A 22,097-nucleotide genomic window follows, 5' to 3' on the forward strand; every position below is an offset into this window, starting at 1 on the left:
GATGGACCACAGATCCTAAAGAAGACACAAAGAAGCTTAGGGTATGACTGATTTCATCCTATTCCTTAGAGAGATCACCCCTGGGCCCCACTTTGAAGTCTCAAAAAAAAAAAAAAATCTTAACAGGAGCAATTTAACTGCAAGTAGAGACATATCCAAGGATGGAGTGAAAAACACAGGTCATATGTAATGTGTTATCACCACTAGCATTGTTTGCAAGCAAAGCTGAGTGCCTTAAAGGCTTAGTATCATTCTAGATGAGAGGTCCAGGGGCAGAAAACTGCAAGAGGTGCTAGGAGACTTGTTCTTTCTTATATTGTATGTTTAAGATGGCTTAGAGTGGGGAGGCTTTACACACACACACACCCCAAGCCACTCTTTACTGTAGTCCTTAAGTTGTGCTATGTCTTTGGCTGTCTACAGAACTAAGCACAGGACCTGGTGCATAATGGGCCTTCAAGAGGTTATGATTTCTTATGACTAAAGAGGTTATATAGGTAGGGGACAGGCTCAGTGGGTGGAGCATGTGATTCGATCTCTGTGTTGTGAGTTCAAGCCCCATGTTGGGTGTGGAGATTACTTTAAAATAATAATTAAAAAAAAAAAAAAAGGAAGGGGAGAAAAAGCATGGGAATAGCATGGCCCTTGTCTTTTTAAGACTGGGAGACAGTAGCAGAGAGACAGACCTTCTCCAACCCCTGCCTCCTTCAGATCTCCAGTTCAGGTACAACAATACTCCCAAGCCCTATTTCTCAGCAGTTACATTTCTGATAAAAATGGAGGTTTTTTCCCAACAAGCCTGTATGGAAACATTCAAGAACTGCTTAGATCCCTTCATTGCCACTAGAGGGCCTCGTGTATTCATGCCTTCTCTCCAACCCCCACCAAAAGTATGTCTATATTATGTGTGTGTATGTGTGTGTATATGCATATACACACATACACACATCACACAGTACAACCTTCCAGTCAGAGCTCTCCCCTCCCCCTCTCTTCTACCACCAGGTGTAAGAGGGAAGATTCCAGGAACTCAAGCCCTGTTACTGTGCCCTAGTTCAAGGACGGGTAGGAGGGGGTTAGCCTGGGTTGGGGCGGGGCCAGGGAGGAGGATGCCTGGGTCCCCAGTTCCTACCAGGAGGTCCTAGGCCTTTGTCTATCTCCGTTGTACTCACCGTCAGTCCCGCCATCATCCATGCTGGCCCAAGAGCCTTAACAACTTCAAAACAGATTCCAGACAGGAGGAGCTGAAAGGATCTTCTCTCACCCCTACTTCTGGCAGGGGCCTTTTACAGCACCTGCCAAGGTCAGCAGGTAAAGTGGGAGGGTTAGAGCATGGAGAAAGAGTGGACACCGACCTGAGTGCTCCTCGCACCTGAACAACCCGAGAATTAAGGGAAGGCCCTGAGTCTTGAGAGAAGGAGGTGTACTTATATTGGGGAAAACAAGTCTGAGCCCTTTGGGGTTTGGGTTTTAGAGGGGTGAAAAACCTAGAGGCAAAGGTGGGCCTCAAACAGTGTTAAACACTGCGGAGCCCATGGGAGGAGGGAGGCATTTGTATCTCACGATGCAGTGTCTGGGACTCTGGGCTTGCAGCTGTGGAATCTTCTGAGTATGAATTCTGTCAGTGGTGGATGGAAAGGAGTTGGGGAGGGAAATCCCTGGATGGCGGCAATTAGGAGAGGGTCAGACGTTGCCTGGGTGGGCCCCTGCCAAGCTGTGCCATCAGCGGCCCTGCCCTCTATCATAACCTCCCGGGGCTGGCATGAGGGGAGAGGCTATGGGTTGATTAGAAAGACTGGAAGATGGATAGAAACCGAGCTGTCCCGAGGCGGGAAGAAGATGAGAAGCGCAGGATGTGGAGAAAGAGGCAGAGGCCAGAGCTCTGGAGATATTGGGGGGGGGGGGGGGCTCAAGCTTGGTGAACTGGAAACAGGGGCTTCTCCAGATCAGAGTTCCCGGAGTCGGGGGCGCGGACACTGGGCGCGGGCGGCCAGGCCGGGGCGGGGGGCGGGCAGCTGTGTCGTCAGGAACTGGGCGGCCTCGCGGCGGCCGCGCCTGCCTGGTCCGTCCCCTCCAGCCCCGCTCGGGCTCCAGCTCCCGCGCCGGCGCTTCAGCTCCCACCGCGCGCCCTCCGCAGGCAAGGTAGAGACCCCGCAAGCCCCCTCGAGCCTCCCACCCTCCCCACCCCCCGGAGCCGGAGGGGGCGGGGGCCACGGGAGGGGCCGCCGCCGGGCTGGGGTAGGGCTGCTGGGCGGAGAAGGAGGAAGCCCCACAGCTGGAGTGGGTAGCTAGAAGGGTTTGCGCCAGGACGCGGGGGGCAGCTGGAGAGCTGGGCCAGAGCTCCGTAGGCAGCGTCTCCCCCAGACCTTCCCCTCCATCCCCCCTGTCACTCGGAAGGATGGTGAAGCTTGGCTCCTAGGGGCCCGAGTCAAGCGAAGTCCGTTTTGGAACCTCCACAGCGCTGCAGGGGTGCACAGGAGTTCTTCTTTGGCCTCCTGGTGCCCAACTTCCCACCCCTACCCTTTCCACACCTGTCACCGGGAAGTTTCTGAAACTATCTGGGTCTGAATCCCACTTTTCACCTCTAAATGGGGGAAGTGAGCTTTACTGAGGAAGAAATGTGACTACTACTGGGCATCTCTTCAGCCTCATTACTATGAGCCCACATCCCCCAACCATGCCAACATCGTAACTTCCTCCTGTACTACACTCTCTCTCTCTCTCTCTCTCTCTCACACACACGCACACACACACACACCCTTAATCAGGCAACATTACCATCTGCAGTGTTTGTGGAGGCTTAATGAATTTTGAGACTTCACGGCTAATGATTCCCTTGCCAGGGCCACTGACGAGTAACAGGGATGGGCAGGAAAGAATAGAGGGACACCCCCCCCCCCGTCCTGGGAAAGAGGAGGAGGATGCAGCCCTTGGTGTGGTTAAGCGATTCAGAAGTCCAGGTAATCAGGCCTGGACCTGCCTCTTGGGTTTCTTGCTGGGTCAGCCTGAATGTTCTGGGGGCATAGCTGATTCTTGAGTAATGATGAATTTATATGATTTGGAATGGGAGTGACAAATATTGAAGTGAAAAAGGAAACTTTAAATGTTCGCACTGGCCTTGGAAATCATATTTATCTCTTGGTTATGAGCAATTTTGGTATTTACTGTTTAAAGTAAGATCTAGAAAGTAGAGGCGCTACAATTTAATGGAATGGACAAAGGACAGGATGTCTGGAATCTGGGTATGACCCTGAGATTGTGGCTTTGCATCTGGGCCTCAGTTTCCTCCTCTGAAAAGTGTGAAAGTTGGTACCTCCCAACTCTGAGGATGTTCCAGGAGTCTCTGCCTCCAAGTCAGCTTCTTACTTTCTCACGTCAGGTTGGTGGGGGTGGTCAGGGAAGCCAGAGGAGGGAAAGGAAGGGTGAGTCACAGGTAGCTGGCAGGCGGGTAGCAGACCTCACCCTCCCAACCCTGGCATTCGCCTGGACTAGCCCAGGTTATAGCCTCAGGGCTGGGATGGAGCAGGGAGGACAAAATTAGACTTGTTACGGTTTGTTAGGGTCCAGGATCCTAACAGTTTATATGCCTTTCAGCAACACGGGCAGCAAAACTTTTGGTGAGACAAGTCAGGAGGACAACTGAAAAGATACCAGGAGCCCTTTGTCTGAGGTCCCAGCCCAGAGGTGTCCTTGGACCTTGACAGTCTAGCTTCTAGCCACTTCCTCACCCTCCCAAAGGCAGAGTGCAGTATCTCAATACTCCATGTCTATGCCTGAGATGACAAAACAGGGCAAGGGTATGACTGGGCTTCCTTGCTCTTAGGAGCCCCTAGAACTGATGACTTCCTGGCACCATTTTTCCTAATGTCCAGATGTGTTTCTCCATGTTCCACCTGTGTATAACAACAACAATAACAGTAAGAGCTAACATTTACTGAATTCTTCCTTTGTGCCATACAACTGCTTCCTCTGTGCCTTACAATAGCTAAGTTTATTGCATGTATTATCTTACTTAATATCCATGCTGTGACTGATTTCTCCAGGTACCCATTTTACCAATGAGGAAACAGGTTCAGGAAGATGAAATAACTCACCCAAGAGCCAGGATTCTAATCCACGCCTGTCTAGTTCAAAAGTCCATTCCCTTAAACTCTACTATAAATTACATGCAAGATCTGGGGGCACTGGGAGGGGTTGTTGTGAAAAGAGAGATGTGTCTTCTCTCCTGTTCATCATCCCTCCTTTGCTCTCTCCTTGTCACTTTCTCTCTCAGATTTCATTTCCTAGAATCTTGGAGCCATCTAAGAATCCCCAGGGGTAATCAGAGAGGCTAATTAAGCCATAGAGGCCCAATTAGCCCTAAGACTATTATGTATTCATTAGATCTGTTGGCAGTAGAAGTTGGATTATAGTCATTGAAAAGAGCCAGATGGGTGGAGTCCTTTCTCCAGAATATCAGTGTCCCAGGATCCCCTTTTTAGTGTTCCCAGAGAGTCCGCAGAGGAGGAATGGTATACTACATAGATGTGGACAGCAGTGATGTCCCAAGTGCAGAGGCTGCAAAGAAGATTCTTGCACCATCAGAAAGGAAATTCTCGTAGGCCCTAACTGCCTCCTTGAGCCTTACCCAACAAACCCTAAATAAATGGGCAAAAGAGAGGCAGAAGCCCCGGATGGAATGCCACAGTAAGTGCCTTTTAGCAAAATTCATTCATTCAACAAATATCTATTTAGCACCTCCTATATGTGTTACAAATTATTTCCTCTTCCTGTCAGGATGGATACTCTGGCATCCCATTTAAGCATATTCGGACTAATATTTTTGAACCTATGGCTCCCTAACTTTGCACAATGATTTGTACAAACAATATGGAGCACCTGTACCACGCTGGGTGCGGGTATTAGGAATTGGGGATATAGTGGGAACAATACTGACAATTCCTGCCCTTGTGGAACTTAGCTTTTCGTAGGAGAAGACAAACAGTAAAAAAAGAAACAAATAAATTAGCAAGGTAATTTCCACTCGCGATAAGTTCTATGAAGGAAACGGAGGCTGCTGTGCAAAAGATGGAGGGGGGTGCTTTGGGAGGGAAGGATCAGGGAAGGTCTCTTGAAGGAGCTGACACTTCAACTGAGGCAAGAAAGCAGCTCTGCCAAGAGTGGGGAAGGGTGTTCTAGGCAGAGAAAACAGTAAGTCTCATGGCCCTAAGCAGGGGAGAACTTGGCTTGAGGAACAGAAAGGAGGGCAGTGAGATCAGAAGGCAGTGTGTGGAGGGGAGAGTGGAACAAGAGGAGGACAGAGACAGGCAGGGGCCCCATGACATGGTTCTTGGGGTAGAGCTTTGACTCCCACTTATCACCTGCCGTGGGAAGTCCCAACCTCTTCAAACTCCAGTTTCTTCCTGTGAAGAATGGCTCTACCAGGAATTTCTTATCTCGGAAGATCTAATTGTAATTATTACTACGATAATAAGTACCATTTCTTGTAGGCCTTCTATATGCAGGTGTCATACTGGGTACTTTTTGTACCGTTATTTGCCTTAATCTTCACAGCTGTGGCAGATAGGTATCATTCTTCCCATTTTACAGATGTCATGTGTCCCAGTCACACAGCGGTATCAGAGCTAAGAACAGAACCCAGAAATGACTAATAGTTTTGGGGGACTCCTAAACACTGCTGTACTACGCCAGTGTGAGATATTACTGCTATTGCTGTTATTGAATCTTCCAGTCGAGTTGACCTCTGAGACTTGGCCCCAGGGCCATTGGGCACCGTGATCCACGTGATGGCTCCTCCTTGCTCCCTGGGTCCCCTAGCTGCAAGTTAGGACTCCTTGAACACTGCTAACCTAGCAGGGTGCAAGGAAAACCCCGCGTCCGAGATTCCCGAGATTCCCTCCTACTAGTGGGAAGCAAGGCAGATGCTCAGAGCCTTCTTCCCCTACCTCCTCCCAATCTCGCGCGCCTGGGTCCCCGCCCTTCCCCAGTGGAGCTCTGAAGGGCGCTGGCGAGGCGGGGCCGGGGCCAGGGACCTGGCCGGAGCTGGTTCTGTGTCGCGCGTCAGAAGCGCGCTAGAGGTCGTTGAGGGGCGTGGGTGGTTCGGGAAGTGGGTGGCTGAACGGGGCAGGGGACCGAGGCTGGAGGCGGAGCAAGATGGGATCGTGGCCGGGGAGGCGTGCCACAGAAGCAGTGAGAACCACCCGAAGGGCCGAAGGACCAGGACTGCGGGATCTGAGAGGGGAGAGATCGCAGAGACTGAGGGTGGCAGGAGAAAAGGTAGAAACGGGGGAGGGACACACCCACAAAAACTGGTAAAGCCAGGTGGGGGGGAGGTGAAGAGAGGGGAATGGGGAGAGTCAGAAATGAATCAAGATAGATTCGGGGAGAAATCAGAGAGATGGAGAAGGATCCAGAAATGGAGGGGAGAGAGTCAGAGATGAGTCAGAGAAACAGACACAGAGGACAGACTCGGTTAGGGAGAGACAGACATAGGGGAGAGGTACAAGGGGAAAGGAAGTGACTTGGGAGGGACTCAGAGACAAGGAAAGAACAGAAATAATAGTGGGAGTGGAGAATTAATGGAGCAGACAGAAGCAAAGTCAGGCAGACAGATGGCTCTTCCTGCCACATACTCTGCCCATCTCCCTCCAGACCTACACTCGGAAGCGCAGGTTCAGACGCCGGAAGTACTACCAAGCTGCCTTTTTGGTCTTCCTTAAGAAAAAAAGAAAGATGGCCAAGGAGAAGGGCCTAATCAGCCCCAATGATTTTGCCCAGCTGCAGAAGTACATGGAATGTGAGTCTTCCTCTCTGTCCTGAAGTTTGGGAAAAATTATCCCAGACAATCCCTGCTCCTCATCCCCCTTCCCCTAGTTTCCCCAGTGGTCTTAAGCCAATTGGCTCCTGACATAATGCCAGGGAATATGGCTGGGAAACAGAGGAGAGGGAGATGGGGCGATGTCTGTGGTCTCAGCTTTCCACCCACCTTCTCTGAATCTCGAATGCCTGCTCCAAGTCTCAGAGAAGAGATGTAAACAGAGGTACCACTCTGGAGCATTTGAAATGTTAGTCTTTCGATATTTCTCTCTGCATTTCTGTGTTTCTTCCTGGAATTTCTTCTTTCTTCATTTGACTAGAATCTTTTTTCTTGTTGCATGTCTGGGTGGGACTCCGTCAGAGGGCAGGGAGAGCCAAACCAGACTAATGCTCTTCCCTCATCCTCTTCATACCCCAGACTCCACCAACAAGGTCAGCGATGTCCTAAAGCTCTTTGAGGATGGTGACATGGCTGAATATCTCCAAGGAGATGTGAGTGGCAACTGGGAAATCCTCTCCTTGCCCAACTCCTCCCACCTTTGATTTTGCTACTCCACTGGGATCCCCAACTTCCAGGGATTATTCTGGGCCCTCCCCTTTCTGTTCTCCCTCTAGATACCCCAGTGTCCATTGTTACCACAGCTATTGCTATAGGAGAAAGCAAGAGATTCTAATTGAGGACTCAGCCTTGAGAAGAAACCGTAGTCTGCCTTGGATGCTTCTTAGCCCTACACTTGTCTCTGTCCTTGCTACTCCTAGTTCTTCAGTCCCTGCCTCCCATCCTGCACACTCCCTAGGGTAATGCTTGCTCTCATCATAGGCCATTGGGTACGAGGGATTCCAGCAATTTTTGAAAATCTATCTGGAAGCAGATAACGTTCCCAATCACCTAAGCCTGGCACTGTTTCAGTCCTTCAAGATGGGTCACTTAGAAGACACTGTGAAAAATGGTATGGTCATGAAGGTGGGACTGGGCTGGACTTCCGGAAGAAAAATCAAAGTAGTATGGGTTTTGGGGTGAGAGTTGAATTGAATTACATATTGGAGGCAGGGTTGGGGAAGAGAGGTGAAGGATGGCCATTCTGGTCTAGGAGGTAGAGGGAGGAAAGTTAAGGGGAAGAGTTGGGACAAAGGAAAAGGGAAGAGCCAGAGTGGAGAGACCCCTAACCTCAGACCTACTGTCCTTTCTGTAACCAGATGTGGTGTATCTCAGTGATGTCTCCTGCTACTTTTCCCTTCTGGAGGGTGGCCGGCCAGAAGACAAGCTAGAATGTGAGTTGCCATCCTGGACTGGGAGAAGGAAAGAAAGGAGAGTAGAGGGGAGGGGGTATTTCCCAGCCTTCCTTCCCTCATTTTTTCAGGACTCCTAAAAGCTGACAGGGCCAGACAAAGGTGGGGCCAGAGAATGGGCTCATTTCCTCTGTTTCCCTAGACTTCTAATCCCTAATGCCATGCCAGTTCCCATGTCCTGTATGTTTTTATGTGGGTGGCCTGGGGTTTTCTGGGGTTGTGGGAGGTGTGTTCTGTCTCCCCTATTAGATTCACCAAGGGTTGAATCCAGGCCTGTTTCCCCTCCCCTTTTGTCTCCTCTCTCAGTCCCAGTGCCAGGCTCTGGGCTCTTCATCTAAAAGATGTCTCCCACTTCTTTATTTCCCCTGTATTCTGTTATGAATTTGGGGGGTATTCCTCACAAACTGACCCTGGCCCCCCTAAAACACCCCACAGTCACCTTCAAGCTGTACGACACGGACAGAAATGGGATCCTGGACAGCTCAGTGAGTTGGGGGACCTATATGCTGGCCAAGGGAGTATGTGTCCATTTGTCTGTGCCCTCCTGTCCCAACTCTTCCAGGATCTTAAGAAGCAGAGGAAGCTAGAGGGAGAAGCCAAGTCCTCCAGGACTAAATTTGGGAGTGGGTCCCCAGATCTTGGCTCCTTAACGAGGAGGCTAGAGACATGAATTGGGGGCTGCCTTGCAAACATACCAACACACATAGACACTCATTTACTTGGCAGAGATACCTGAGAATGAGAGGTGGCTCTTGGGGTGGAACCCAGGAACCCTGATTTCTAGAGAAGAGTTTGAATGGTGGTAGTGAGGTGGGATATGGCTGTGGCTCTTACCTCTTGGCCCCCAGGAAGTGGACAGAATCATCATACAGATGATGCGAGTGGCTGAATACCTGGATTGGGATGTGTCTGAGCTGAGGCCGGTAAGGCAGTTTTTCCTTCATGTCCCTCCTTGTGCCTTCTCTCTGGTGAATCCTGCATCTACCCTATGCCATTTCTGATAGGCGGCCGGGTTCCCTTGGTGAGGATGGCTGGGCTGGTTGTCCTAGGGGGCAGAGGTGTCAGACCACACCAAAAGTCCCCTCCATTCCCGGCTCAGATTCTTCAGGAGATGATGAAGGAGATCGACTATGATGGCAGCGGCTCTGTCTCCCTGGCTGAGTGGCTCCGGGCAGGGGCCACCACCGTGCCATTGCTAGTGCTGCTGGGGCTGGAGATGGTGAGTAGGAGAGACTTGTGGAGACGGGTAAGATAGCTGCCTTGGGTTGTGTGTGCCAAGGGCTGGCGCTCTAAGGGCTCAGGCTCTCCCTAGCATCTACTTTGTCCTCCCAGACGCTGAAGGACAATGGACAGCACCTGTGGAGACCTAAGAGGTTCCCCCGACCAGTCTACTGCAACCTGTGCGAGTCAAGCATTGGTCTTGGCAAACAGGGGCTGAGCTGTAACCGTGAGTGATGGAGCTGGGGGGGTGTGGGGGCAGAGGGACAGCCCAGCTACCTGTAGGAGCATGCTGCTTTGACCTTCAAGAAATCTGGGTTCGAGTCCTGGGCTCTGCCATTGGCTAGTTAAGTGGGAAAGCCACACAATTTTCTCTTCCTTCCTTTCTTTCTTGAAATACAGTTGACACGTAATGTTACATTAGTTTCAGGTGTACAGCATAGCCACAGAACATCTTTAAGCCTCAATTTAAAATGAGGTTTCCTTGACTGAAAATGAGATAACTGTGAGCATTGAATAAGTGGATGCAAGGAAAGTACTTCACATGGGGCATGTCCATACTGTTAAGTCTGCAATAAAAATTAGCTGCTATTATTATTGTTATTGCTGTTGTTAAATCTAGGCCTCCCTTGCATCTTCCAGATGAGTTCCTGGCATTTAGAAGGAGGGGGAGTATGGGGCGCCTGGGTGGCTCAGTGGGTTAAAGCCTCTGCCTTCGGCTCAGGTCATGATCCCAGGGTCCTGGGATCGAGCCCCACATCGGGCTCTCTGCTCAGCAGGAAGCCTGCTTCCCCCTCTCTCTCTGTCTGCCTCTCTGCCTACTTGTGATCTCTGTCTGTCAAATAAATAAATAAAATCTTAAAAAAAAATACATTTAGAAGGGGTGGGAGTAGGCATGGGGTAGCCATTGCTCTTTCAAGGGGAAGAGTGAGCAAAAGGCACAGGTCTTGGAGGTGAGCCCCCACGATCTCACAGCAAGGGCTTATATGTCTTGTTTAAGTGAATAATCCTGCCTTACACCCAGGTAAGGAGGAGATGGGGGAGAAAGGGTCAGAAAGGCTCTGACCCTTTTCCTTCTCGCCCAGTCTGTAAGTACGTCGTTCATGACCAGTGTGCCATGAAGGCCTTGCCTTGTGAAGTCAGCACCTATGCCAAGTCTCGGAAGGACATTGGTGTGAGTGATCCCATGCCCACCCCAATACCAGCGGCATCCTGGCCCTGCCCTTAGCCAGTTGCTGCCCTCAGCCCTTCCCCTAGTCCCTTCTCGGACCCTCTCAGTCAAGGGATTGCCTTTCTCCCCAAGGTCCAGTCACACGTGTGGGTGAGAGGAGGCTGTGAGTCTGGCAGATGTGACCGCTGTCAGAAGAAGATCCGCATTTACCACAGTCTGGTTGGACTGCATTGTGTGTGGTGCCACCTAGAGGTCAGTTTGGGAGCTATCCAGCCTCTGCCTTGGGGCTCCTCCCTAATCTACCCTCTGCGCTGGTCTCCCTGACAGCAGCTCCCTCATAGCCACAGTTGCCCTTGCTCCCAAGGACTCTCTTTCCAGTACCAGACCCTCAGAGTTGAGAGGTGACAGGTTCCCTCCATGATGTCTGTATGCCCACCTTGTCTTTCAGATTCATGATGACTGCCTGCAAGCTATGGGTCATGAGTGTGACTGTGGTCTGCTCCGGGATCACATCCTGCCTCCATCTTCCATCTATCCCAGTGTCCTGGTGAGACCTTTGGGCAGTGGCTAGGAGGGGACAGGAGGAGTGCATCCCTGATTTAAACACACTTACACACATACACACACACACATGCATACACGTGCCGTGCCCTTTATAGCAGAGAGCCTATACTTTTAGGATTCGAGTGAGACCCTGATCTGTTTAGGGATTCACATACAACCCAATTTTCTTCCCCTTTGCTTCCCTCCCTTTCTAGGCCTCTGGACAGGAGCGTAAAACTAGCAAAACAAGCCAGAAGACCATGGATGACTTACATTTGAGCACCTTTGAGGCTCTGCGGGTACATGAAGGGGGTGGGTTTTTCTTGGCTGGAGCCCTCATAGGAGGGAATGAAGTGGGAAAGGTGGAGAATAGCACTTGTTCTCTACAAGCCTCACAAGCATCTCTGGGGACAGGCCAGCCTTCTGCCACTGTCTCTGGGGCCCATCTTAACTCTGAGAAAATCCTGTTTTCTTTATCCTTGTTTTTTTGTGTTTTTTTTTTTGTTTGTTTGTTTTTTGTTTTTTGTTTTTTTCCCAAATGCAGATTGACCCTGTTTCTAACACCCACCCACTTCTGGTCTTTGTCAACCCTAAGAGTGGCGGGAAGCAGGGGGAGAGGTGAGAAGAGACATACTGGGTCTTCTAAGATGGAGAAGGAGGACCCATAGAGGTTGGGAATCTGTGTGTATGGAGGAGGCATACCTTGAGAAAGACATCAAGAGGGTGGAGTACAGACTGTCCATCCCTTACCATAAACTCTCCTTTTTCCCTCATACAGGGTGCTTTGGAAATTCCAATATCTACTCAATCCTCGACAGGTATTCAATCTCCTAAAGGACGGTCCTGAACCAGGGTGAGTATAGGTTGGGGGCTGTATTGTAGTGTTTGTATGTGTCTGCCTGTGTGTGTTGGAGGAGAGCAGAAAAGAACACATGTCGGGAGAACAGGGCTAGGGGACCCCAAGAAAGCAGGATCCAGAATGCTGCTTTTACTAGTGTCACTGGGTATCCCCATACCCCTAGTTCTCTGGTTCATCTTTGTTCCACTCTCAAAACATGAAGATACCAGTTTCTCTCTAACCACTGATGAGTGGCTATAACTTTCCCAATTGTATTTTTTTCTCTGACCTTAACAGAAACCAGTCTTTTGACAAAGGGAAAGGGGATCTTAAGGAATGAGAGATAAGAAGTAATCTGCCTGTCCAGGAGTTGGTAGATTCAATCCTATTGTCCTTCCTCATCTTCTCTCTTCCCTTTTATCTCAGGCTCAGATTCTTCAGGGATGTCCCTGGTTGCCGGATTTTGGTGTGTGGTGGAGATGGCACAGTAGGCTGGATTCTAGAGACCATAGGTCAGTACAGGGAGAGACTCTGGGAAGGGCACTGGGGCACTGGCCTTCTAGAGCTAACTCCCTTCATCCATCCCCTGACCTGCTTCCCTAGACAAAGCCAACATGCCTGTTGTGCCTCCCGTTGCTGTGTTGCCCCTGGGCACTGGAAATGATCTGGCTCGTTGCCTAAGATGGGGAGGAGGTAAGTGGTTAGAAATTGTTTTCCTGGGAGATGGAGGGAGTTGGGTAGGAAAGGAAAGGCACATAGAGAAGGTGTCTAGGCATTGTTATAGAAAAGAGGGTTGGAGAAGAAGAGGGACACAGATGGGTGGTTACCAAAGTGGATTGTCCCCAAGGAAGAAAGCTTGGGATGAAGCAAAGACCACAGTCTGAACCTAGAAGAGTCAGGGTGACAGTCCTCTTCCCTATATACCTAAAAATATCTTTCTGTTTCTCCCAACCAATTCTTAGGGCTCAGGGAATCCAGAAATACGGAGGACAATGTGGGAATAAGAAAGGTTGTAAAAGAGCTAAACCAGATGTTCAGTGTTGGAGCTAGCAGGGAGCTTGGCCGTGATTCATTCAGCCACTCAGCGAGTTAATCAGGGGTCATTCATTCATTTATAATCATTTCTTCCCAAGTCAGTTGCAACAGTTTCTTAAATATACTCTGGTCTCCCTTCAAATAGAAAGAGTTCAAAGGATGGTCTTGGTAGATAAATAGGTCAGGGTGGGGCAGGTTGAGTTTGAGTTGTCTCTGTTTGAGGCTGTTGGACTCAGAGTCCAGCTCGGAGATCTTGCAGAAGTTTATAGAATAGGGGTCTGCTAAGGAATTTGAAAAGCACTCTAGATAGAAGTTGTGTAAGGCCAAATGAGCCACCAAACAGCATGGTAGTGCACGCATTAAGGAGTGTGAGTCATTGGTTATGAGTGGGACATGCAGTACAAGGTGGGGAATCGGGGGAGGAAGGACTGAGTTGAACCAAGTCCAGATTACAGAGGGTCATGAATGCTGTGCTGAGGAGTTTTTTACTTTATCCTGACAGAGATTGAAAGCAGACAGCCCATAGAAATGATTTGTATTGTTTTGCATTGTTTGCCTTGCAGTGTTTTAAATTTTTTAAACCTTGCCTATTTCTAAGAAGTGGGTCATATATTCTTCAGTTCACCACGATCTCCTCAGCTCTCTGCTAGTCACTCGTTCACTTCACCTTTCTAGCCGCTGAGGCATTTGAATGTGCAAACCCTGAACCATATGGAACTCTTGAACTTATGAAAAATGTAACTCAAAGAAAAAATAGGCATATATGTGCCTATTTGTATATACTTATATATATGTTATGTTCTCTATATATACATATGTAAAAAACACGTTGTGTATATAAAATATTACTCCCGAATGTAGAAATATCTTTGAGCACATACTATTATAATCTAAATCTCATCTTAGGGGCACCTGGGTGGTTCAGTTGGTTAAGCATCTATCTTTGGCTGAGGTCATAATCCCAGGGTCCTGAGATGGAGCACCAAGTCAGACTCCCTGCTCAGTGGGGAGTCTGCTTCTCCCTCTCCCTCTGCCCCTACGCCCTGCTCGTGCTCTCTCTCTCACTCATTCTCTTTCTCAAATAAATAAATAAAATCTTAAAAAAATAAATCTTGTATATAAACATAGAACCAATTTTTTTTACCAGTTTTTTTTTTTAGATTTATTTATTTGAGAGAGAGAGAGAGAGAGAGCAGACAGGAAGAGGGACAGAGAAAGAGGGAGAGAGAGGGGGAGAGAAGCAGACTCCCTGCTGAGCCCAGAGCCCAGGAGCCCCTCTCAGGGTTCGATCCCATTACCTAAGATCATGACCTGAGCCAAAATCAAGAGTCAGACACTTAACAGACTGAGCCACCCAGGTGCCCCTGGCCAGTTTTTAAATCTTCAACATCTAACTTTGTGCTGACTTAAAATACTAGACACTTTAAAATTATGTATTTTGGGTCTTTACTGTGTATTTTGCAAATGAGACTGTCATAGTAGTTTCTGCCAACTCAGCCTAGATCATGAAATAATGATATAAATGCAACACTAAATTTGTGTTTGAAAATTTGTGTTGATATTGAAAAAAATCATAAGATTTACAGAAGAAGAGATGAAAGGAGTACCACAATGGGAGCTCTGTGGAGGGTGGATTGGAGGAAGGAGACAGGATAAAAAATTACCTGTATTGCAATAGTCTGGTCCAAAGATGCTGAACCCCCAAGCAAAGACAACAGCAGTGCAGTTCATGACACTTGGTAACCAATGGGTTGTGGAGGATGAGAGGACAAGTCTAGGACATTTTCTGATTTGTGGACTGAGCATATGGGATGCCACTTAAGATAGAACATACGGGAGGAGAACCAGTTTAAGGAAGATCGATTCCATTTTGGACATGTTAAGTTGGGATGTCAGTGGAATACCCAGATGGAAATGTGTGCTGAGTAGTTACAAATAGGTATTAGAAAGATACATGTTTGAGAGTCATCTGCTCCTAGGAGATAATTGACACCCTGAGAGTAAATGGGTTACCTCAGGGAAAGAAGAGAAGAGGGACAAGGATGCAATATCTGATTTGAACACCCTATTTAACCATTGAACAGAGGAAAATCCATTATTAAAGATGTCTGTGTTAATGTACTATTGTTACTATTAGAAATCAATATAAACAGTGGCTTAAAACAACACAAATTTATTGTCTTACAGTTCTGGAGGTCAGACATCCCAAATAGGTCCCACTGTACTAGAATCAAGGTGTTAGCAGGGCAATGGGGTTTTTTGTTTTGTTTTGTTTTGTTTTGTTTTGTTTTATTTACTTGACAGACAGAGATCACAAGCAGGCAGAGAAGCAGGCAGAGAGAGGGAGGGGAGGAAGCAGACTTCCCGCCAAGCAGAGAGCCCGATGCGGGGCTCCATCCCAGGACCCTGAGATCATGACCTGAGCTGAAGGCAGAGGCTTTAACCCACCGAGCCACCCAGGCACCCCAGGGCTGTGTTTTTTCTAGAGGCTGTAGGAGAGAATTCTTTGCCTTGCCCTTTCCAGTTTCTAGAACCTGCCTGTATTCCTGGTCTCATGGCTCTGCTTCCAACCTGCAGCATTATCACTCCAACCTCTGTTGCCATTGTCACATTACTTTCCATAACACTTATTTCTTACCTTCGTCTTTCACTTATAAATAAGGACCCCTGTGATTATATTGGACCTGACCAGATAATCCAGGATAATCTCCCCACTTAAAAATCCTTAATGCCAGGGTGCCTGGGTGGCTCAGTGGGTTAAGCCTCTGCCTTTGGCTTAGGTCATGATCTCAGGGTCCTGGGATCCAGCCCCGCATCAGGCTCTCTGCTCAACAGAGAGCCTGCTTCCCCCTCTCTCTCTGCCTGCCTCTCTACTTGTGATCTCTTTCTCTCTGTCAAATAAATAAATAACATCTTTTTTAAAAGGTTTTACAAATAAGAAACAAGTAAAAGTTACACAAATAATATATCAGTACATTTTCACTGTAAAAGACTTTACAAAGTAAAATATGTAAGTGTTCACATATAGATCTCCTCCCCCTACTCCCTACCAAATCCCATGTCCTTCCCCAAAGATAACCACTGTGTCCTATTTGTATTCATTTTCCCGTTTTTATATGTACACACACACACACACACACACACACACACACACACAACTTTTAAGCAAACATAAATGGGAACATACTACAGAGATTGTTCTGGGACTTCTTTTTTCATTGAATAATGTCCTGGAGATCTTTCCGTGTTAGTACATATAGATTACATTGTAAATTCAATAGTGGTACATTATTTCTTGGCATGGATTTGCCATAATTTATATAACCTTCCCCTGCTGAAGGGCGTTTAGACTGTTTCCAATTTTTTGTTGTTTTAGAGAGTACCTCTGCAAACATCCTTGTACACACATGTACATGTGTGTACATGTGTGTCCATTTACATGTATGTCCATTTCTGTAGGAGAAATACCTTATTTTTTAAGATTTTATTTATTTATTTGTCAGAGAAAGAGAGGGAGCACGCACATGTGCACAAGCAGGGGGAGCGGCAGACAAAGGGAGAAGCAGGCTCCCACTGAGCAAGGAGCCCAAAGTGGGACTCGATACCGGGACCCTGGGATCGTGACCCGAGCCAAAAGCAACCTCCTAACCAGCCGAGCCACCCAGGCGTCCCTGTAGGAGAAATTCCTAAAAATGGAATTGCTGCATCAAACTGTTTGTTTTGATAAAATTTGATAACATTGTGATAAAAATTGCCAAACTGCCTTCCAAAAATGGAATACCAATTTGTGCTCCAACTAACAGCATATGAGAGTGATGGTTTACTCATAAACACATTAACACTTGGTTTTCTCAATCTCTTTATAGTTTGTCCATACAACAGGCAACAAAAAGTTAACCAATTGTTTTCATTTAAATTTGTTTTGGGGCGCCTGGGTGGCTCAGTGGGTTAAAGCCTCTGCCTTCGGCTCAGGTCATGATCCCAGCGTCCTGGGATCGAGCCCCGCATCGGGCTCTCTGCTCAGCAGGGAGCCTGCTTCCTCCCTTCTCTCTCTGCCTGCCTCTCTGCCTACTTGTGATCTGTCAAATAAATAAATAAAATCTTTAAAAAAATAAAAAAATAAATTTGTTTTAATTGTTAGTAATATTGAGCATCTTTTTAAAAAGATTTTATTTATTGGGGCACCTGGGTGGCTCAGTGGGTTAAAGCCTCTGCCTTCAGCTCAGGTCATGATCCCAGGGTCCTGGGATCGAGCCCCGCATCGGGCTCTCTGCTCCGCAGGGAGCCTGCTTCCCTTCCTCTCTCTCTGCCTGCCTCTCTGCCTACTTGTGATCTCTGTCTGTCAAATAAATAAACAAAATCTTTAAAAAAAAAAGATTTTATTTATTTATTTGAGAGAGAAAGAGAGAGAACAGGAACAGGGAGGATGTTAGAGGGAGGGGTAGAAGCAGACTCCCCACTGAGCAGGGAGCCTGTACAGGACTCCATCCTAGGACCCTGGGATCATGACCTGAGCCCAAGGCAGATGCTAAATGACCGACCCACCCAAGTGCCCCAATACTGAGCATCTTTAATCTGCATAATGGTCATTTGTATTTCTTTTTCTGTGATTGGCTTATTTGTGTTATTTGCCCGTTTTCTATTGACTTTCTAGATTTAGTGATTTATAAGCATTTTTCAGATGTTGGTGAAGTTAGCCTGTTATATGTGCTAGAGATACTTTTTCCAATTTGTATTTTTTTAGGTGTGTGTTTATTTAACCATACAGAAGTTTTAAATTCTAAAGATTTACTTATTTATTTATTGGGGCACCTGGGTGGCTCAGTCATTCAGCATCTACCTTCGGCTCAGGTCATAATCCCAGGATCCTGGGATCAAGCCCCGCATGGGGCTCCCTGCTCAGTGGGGAGCCTGCTTTTCCCTCTCCCACTCCCTCTGCTTGTGTTCCCTCTTTCGCTGTCTCTCTCTGTGTGTCAAATAAGTAAATAAAATCTTTATTAGAAGAAGATTTATTTATTTGAGAGAGACTGCATGAGTGCATGTGCATTGGCGGGGAGAGGAAAGAATCCCAAGCAGACTCCCCACTGAGCATGAAACCTGATGTGGGGCTCAACCCCACAACCCTGAGATCATGACCCTAGCCAAAACAAAGAGTCCGATGCTCAACGGACTGGGGCATCCAGGAGCCACAGGAAGTTTTAAATTTTAATATAATTGTATTTACCAGGGACACCTGGGTGGCTCAGTCACTCTGCCTTCAGCTCAGGTCATGATCCCAGAGTCCTGGGATTGAGCCCTGCACGGTGCTTCTTGCTCAGTGGGGAGCCTGCTTCTCCCTTTGTCTGCCACTCCCCCTGCTTGTACTCTCTCTCTCTGAGACAAATAAATAAATAAAATCTTTTTTAAAAATTGTTATTTATCAGTCTTTTCCTTTTTTGGCTCCCAGTTTTGTATTATGCTCTAGAACAGCCTTTTCCACTCACAGATTTCAAAAACATGCACTCACGTTTCTGCTAGTCCAAATTCTGCTTCATTTTTTGCATTTAAATTCTTTGGCCCATCTTGAATTTATTTTGGTATAAGGAGTGACTTCTACATCCAGCACCCTTTATTGAATAATCTGTCTTTGAAATGCCATCATATACTAAATTCCCATGTATATTTGAGGCTATTTGTAGGCACTCTGTTCCTTACTACTGAACTTTTTACTCTATTCATTGTGCCAGTGTCACAGTGTTTTGACTCCACTGCTTCCTGCTGCCTTCTCTCTGGTAGAATAGGGAAAGAAAGTGTGTGTGAGAGAGAGAAAGGGAGAGAGACTCCTTATTAATCACTCATCTTTTTCAGCATTTTATGTTTTCCTGGCTGTTATCTCTAATCTTCCTTTTTTTTAAAATTTTATTTATTTATTTGAGAGAGAATGATGACAAGTAGGCAGAAAGGCAGGCAGAGAGAGAGGGGGAAGCAGGCTCCCCGCTGAGCAGAGAGCCCGATGCAGGGCTCGATCCCAGGACCCTGAGATCATGACCCGGGCCAAAGGCAGAGGCTTAACCCACTGAGCCACCTAGGCGCCCCTATCTCTAATCTTTCAGATGAAGTTTGGTTTTACTGTTAGATGCATACACACATTGGAAACTTGGACTCTCTATGACAGTGTGGAGAAAAGGGTCCGTAGGGGCTGACCTTAAGATTGCTGCATGGGAGGGGCGCCTGGCGGGTTCCGTCAATAGAGCATGCAACTCTTGGTTTCAGGCTTGTGAGTTTAAACTCCACGTTGGACATAGCGCTTACACTTAAAAAGAGAGAGAGAGAGCTATGGGAGTTAGGACAAAGCACCCTGCCCTTTCTTTTTTTAAAGACTTTCTTTTTTAAAGACTTTGTTCATTCATCAGATAGAGAGAGAGAGAGAGCACAAGCAGCGGGAGCTCCAGGCTCCCCACTGAGCAAGGAGCCTGATGTGGCACTAGATCCCAGGACCTGGGATCATGACCTCAGCCAACGGCAGACGCTTAACCAATTGAGACACGGAGGTGTCCCATACCCTACTGTTTCACTGGCTGGGGCTAGGAGGGTCTGGTCTGCAGAATCAGGGCAGAGGATCACTGGGAATCTATGGGGTTGGGAGCTGAGAAAAGGGTCCTCTGAGACCCCTGGTTCAGTTCTAATCTGTCTTCTCCCCCATCCTTAGGATATGAGGGACAGAATTTGGGGAAGATCCTCAAGGATTTAGAGATGAGTAAGGTGGTACATATGGATCGATGGTCCGTGGAGGTGATACCTCAACAAACTGAAGAAAAGAGTGACCCAGTCCCCTTTCAAATCATCAATAACTACTTCTCCATTGGTGTGGTCAGTGAAGTGGGGTTTGGGGGCTAGGGAGGAAATATGGGTTAAGCACCAAGAAGCTAGAGCTGGTTAGAAAGAGGAGGTAGAGGTTAAGGGAGCTGTGACACAGGGAAATGGTGGGTGGGGTACAGTGGTGAGAGTTGCAAGAAAAGAACATGGGACATACTGCTACCTAATGGGGGAGTTAAAGAGAGTGTTCTGTGCTGAGAGAGGAGGCAGACCTCTGATCCTACATGCCCTGAACTCCCCAGGATGCCTCTATTGCTCACCGATTCCACATCATGCGAGAGAAATATCCTGAGAAGTTCAACAGCAGGTGAGGGAAAGGAGGGTGGGGGTGGACATACACAGTGGCAGGGACCAGGCTGTGGCCAAGTTTGACTCAGAGCACTTACATGGCCCGTGGCACCTCTGAGAAGCCCCTTAGCCAAAGCCATCCTCTTCCCTAAGGACCGGAGTCAGGAGGTTGATGTCCTTCCCTGTCACTTAGCCTTCCTCTGCCAGCACTGTGTAACTTGTCCCCTCCCTCTTGGGCCTTATATTGGCACTGACACAGAATGAAGAACAAGCTATGGTACTTTGAATTTGCCACTTCTGAATCCATCTTCTCAACATGCAAAAAGCTGGAAGAGTCTTTGACAGTCGAGGTGGGTATGATGAGACCCAACCCTACATGCTTCTCACTTATTTATCTTAGTCTCTCCCTCCACAGGTGCCTTCAGGAACTTCCCCTATTCTTTTTTTTTTTTAACTTCCCCTATTCTTAAACCTATTACTTCAACCTCCCAGCTCTCCAATCCCAATCTCCCAGGTTTTCAATACACCGGTCCCTATTTCCTGCCATCCTTTGCAAACCCCCAATTCCTGGCCTTCCCAGTGTGTCACCTGGTGGAGGGAGGAGTGGTGTCCATGATGATGCCAGGAGGGAAGGACTTATGCTCTCCTCTTTCTCAGATCTGTGGGAAACCACTGGATCTGAGCAGCCTGTCACTAGAAGGCATCGCTGTGCTGAACATCCCTAGCATGCATGGCGGTTCCAACCTCTGGGGTGACACCAAGAGACCTCCTGGAGATACCCATGGGATCAACCAGGCCTTAGGCACTACAGCTAAAGTCATCACTGACCCGGATATCCTGAAAACCTGTGTACCAGGTGAGCATCCTTGGGAGCTGAGTGGGCAGGACTAAGGGGAAGGTGTGGCTTCCTTTGGAGGCACGCTGCTCCTACAAAACCCATCTCCTTACTTCCCACCCACAGACCTAAGCGACAAGCGGTTGGAAGTAGTAGGGCTGGAGGGTGCAATTGAGATGGGCCAGATTTATACCAAGCTCAAGAATGCTGGACATCGGCTGGCCAAGTGCTCTGAAATCACCTTCCAGTAAGGAAAACTCTGGCCAGGGGCTCTGAGGGAAGGAGCAAGGCCAGGAGAGCAGAAGGGTCATGGGGATGGTAGGGAGGAGCTGTACTAGGAGATCTTCCTCAGTAACAAAGAGTCTCTCAACCAAGCTAAGAAACAGAGTTTTGGTATTCAGTTGGTAAAGAAATCTCTACCAATCTGCCTTGGCTTCCCACAGCACCACAAAAACCCTCCCCATGCAAATCGATGGAGAACCCTGGATGCAGACACCCTGTACGGTGAGTATTGCCTTCGCCTGCCCAAAACTGAACCCTCAAGCTTCATGGATCCTAAACCTGCATTCCACAGCTTCCTTACTCCATCCCATCTCAAGTTCCCCTGTGCATCTTTCTTCCCAAATCACGGTTTCTTAGCCCCTGGCCTTCCTGCCATGGCCTCTCTAGAACCCTGGTAAGTCCCCTTCACCCCACAGATTTACCCTCAAATCTCTACTGCTCTCAGTCCCAAGGGAACCAGGTCCTGCCTCTGAACTTGACCCTTCCCTTCCAGATCAAGATCACCCACAAGAACCAGATGCCCATGCTTGTGGGCCCACCCCCTCGCTCCTCCAATTTCTTTGGCTTCTTATGCTGAGGGGGACACCTCAGCCTCCAAGCCAGCCTTGAACCCACCTCTTCGTTCCTGGACTCTACTCCTAGGCTCTGTACATTGCTGCCATGCCCTCCTGCCAGCTCAGGGGAGTGTTCCTCCACCCTCACGGTATTTATTATCCTTGCACCACCTCTACCATTCCCCACGCACACGTGCACGCATGCGCGTGCGTGTACACACACACACACACACACACACACACACACAAACAGTGAAAGTGCCCCATCTGAATAAAATGACTTTTTTTCCCACACTGGGTTATCTGTTAAGTAAGTGGTACACCTCCTTCCCATATACCTCCCCTCCTCAAATGACATAGATGCCCCAGAAG

General features: G+C 48.1%; 1 protein-coding gene across 4 annotated transcripts; it reads left to right on the plus strand.

Moving 5' to 3' along the window:
- The first annotated feature begins 994 nt into the window (after positions 1-994).
- On the plus strand, positions 995-22,019 carry DGKA (diacylglycerol kinase alpha). 4 transcript variants are annotated; one of them, XM_080810851.1, is made up of 24 exons: positions 995-1,311; positions 6,652-6,796; positions 7,235-7,308; positions 7,637-7,766; positions 8,014-8,088; positions 8,542-8,591; positions 8,955-9,029; positions 9,206-9,325; positions 9,439-9,553; positions 10,410-10,498; positions 10,628-10,747; positions 10,944-11,042; positions 11,254-11,337; positions 11,583-11,656; positions 11,817-11,891; positions 12,303-12,388; positions 12,480-12,569; positions 19,600-19,760; positions 20,009-20,073; positions 20,314-20,404; positions 20,712-20,910; positions 21,016-21,136; positions 21,333-21,393; positions 21,665-22,019. In XM_080810851.1, the coding sequence occupies exons 2-24, from the start codon at positions 6,733-6,735 to the stop codon at positions 21,746-21,748; spliced, it is 2,202 nt and encodes a 733-aa protein (XP_080666977.1). In that variant the 5' UTR covers positions 995-1,311; positions 6,652-6,732; the 3' UTR covers positions 21,749-22,019. The 4 variants fall into 4 exon arrangements, with proteins under 4 accessions (XP_080666977.1, XP_080666976.1, XP_080666979.1 ...); XM_080810850.1 differs by having other exon boundaries at positions 1,116-1,303; XM_080810853.1 differs by lacking the exon at positions 995-1,311 and adding an exon at positions 2,083-2,142.
- The last annotated feature ends 78 nt before the right edge of the window (positions 22,020-22,097 follow it).

Source organism: Martes martes (genome assembly GCF_963455335.1).
Source record: "Martes martes genome assembly, chromosome: 8".
In the NCBI taxonomy this organism is placed as follows: Eukaryota; Metazoa; Chordata; class Mammalia; order Carnivora; family Mustelidae; genus Martes; species Martes martes.

Excerpts from the sequence above, each read along its gene's own strand:
- DGKA (XM_080810851.1), top strand. The coding sequence starts at position 6,733 with ATGGCCAAGGAGAAGGGCCTAATCAGCCCCAATGATTTTGCCCAGCTG. Across the intron at positions 9,554-10,409 it reads ACAGGGGCTGAGCTGTAACC|TCTGTAAGTACGTCGTTCAT; the intron begins GTGAGTGATGGA and ends CTTCTCGCCCAG. Across the intron at positions 21,394-21,664 it reads GGATGCAGACACCCTGTACG|ATCAAGATCACCCACAAGAA; the intron begins GTGAGTATTGCC and ends CTTCCCTTCCAG.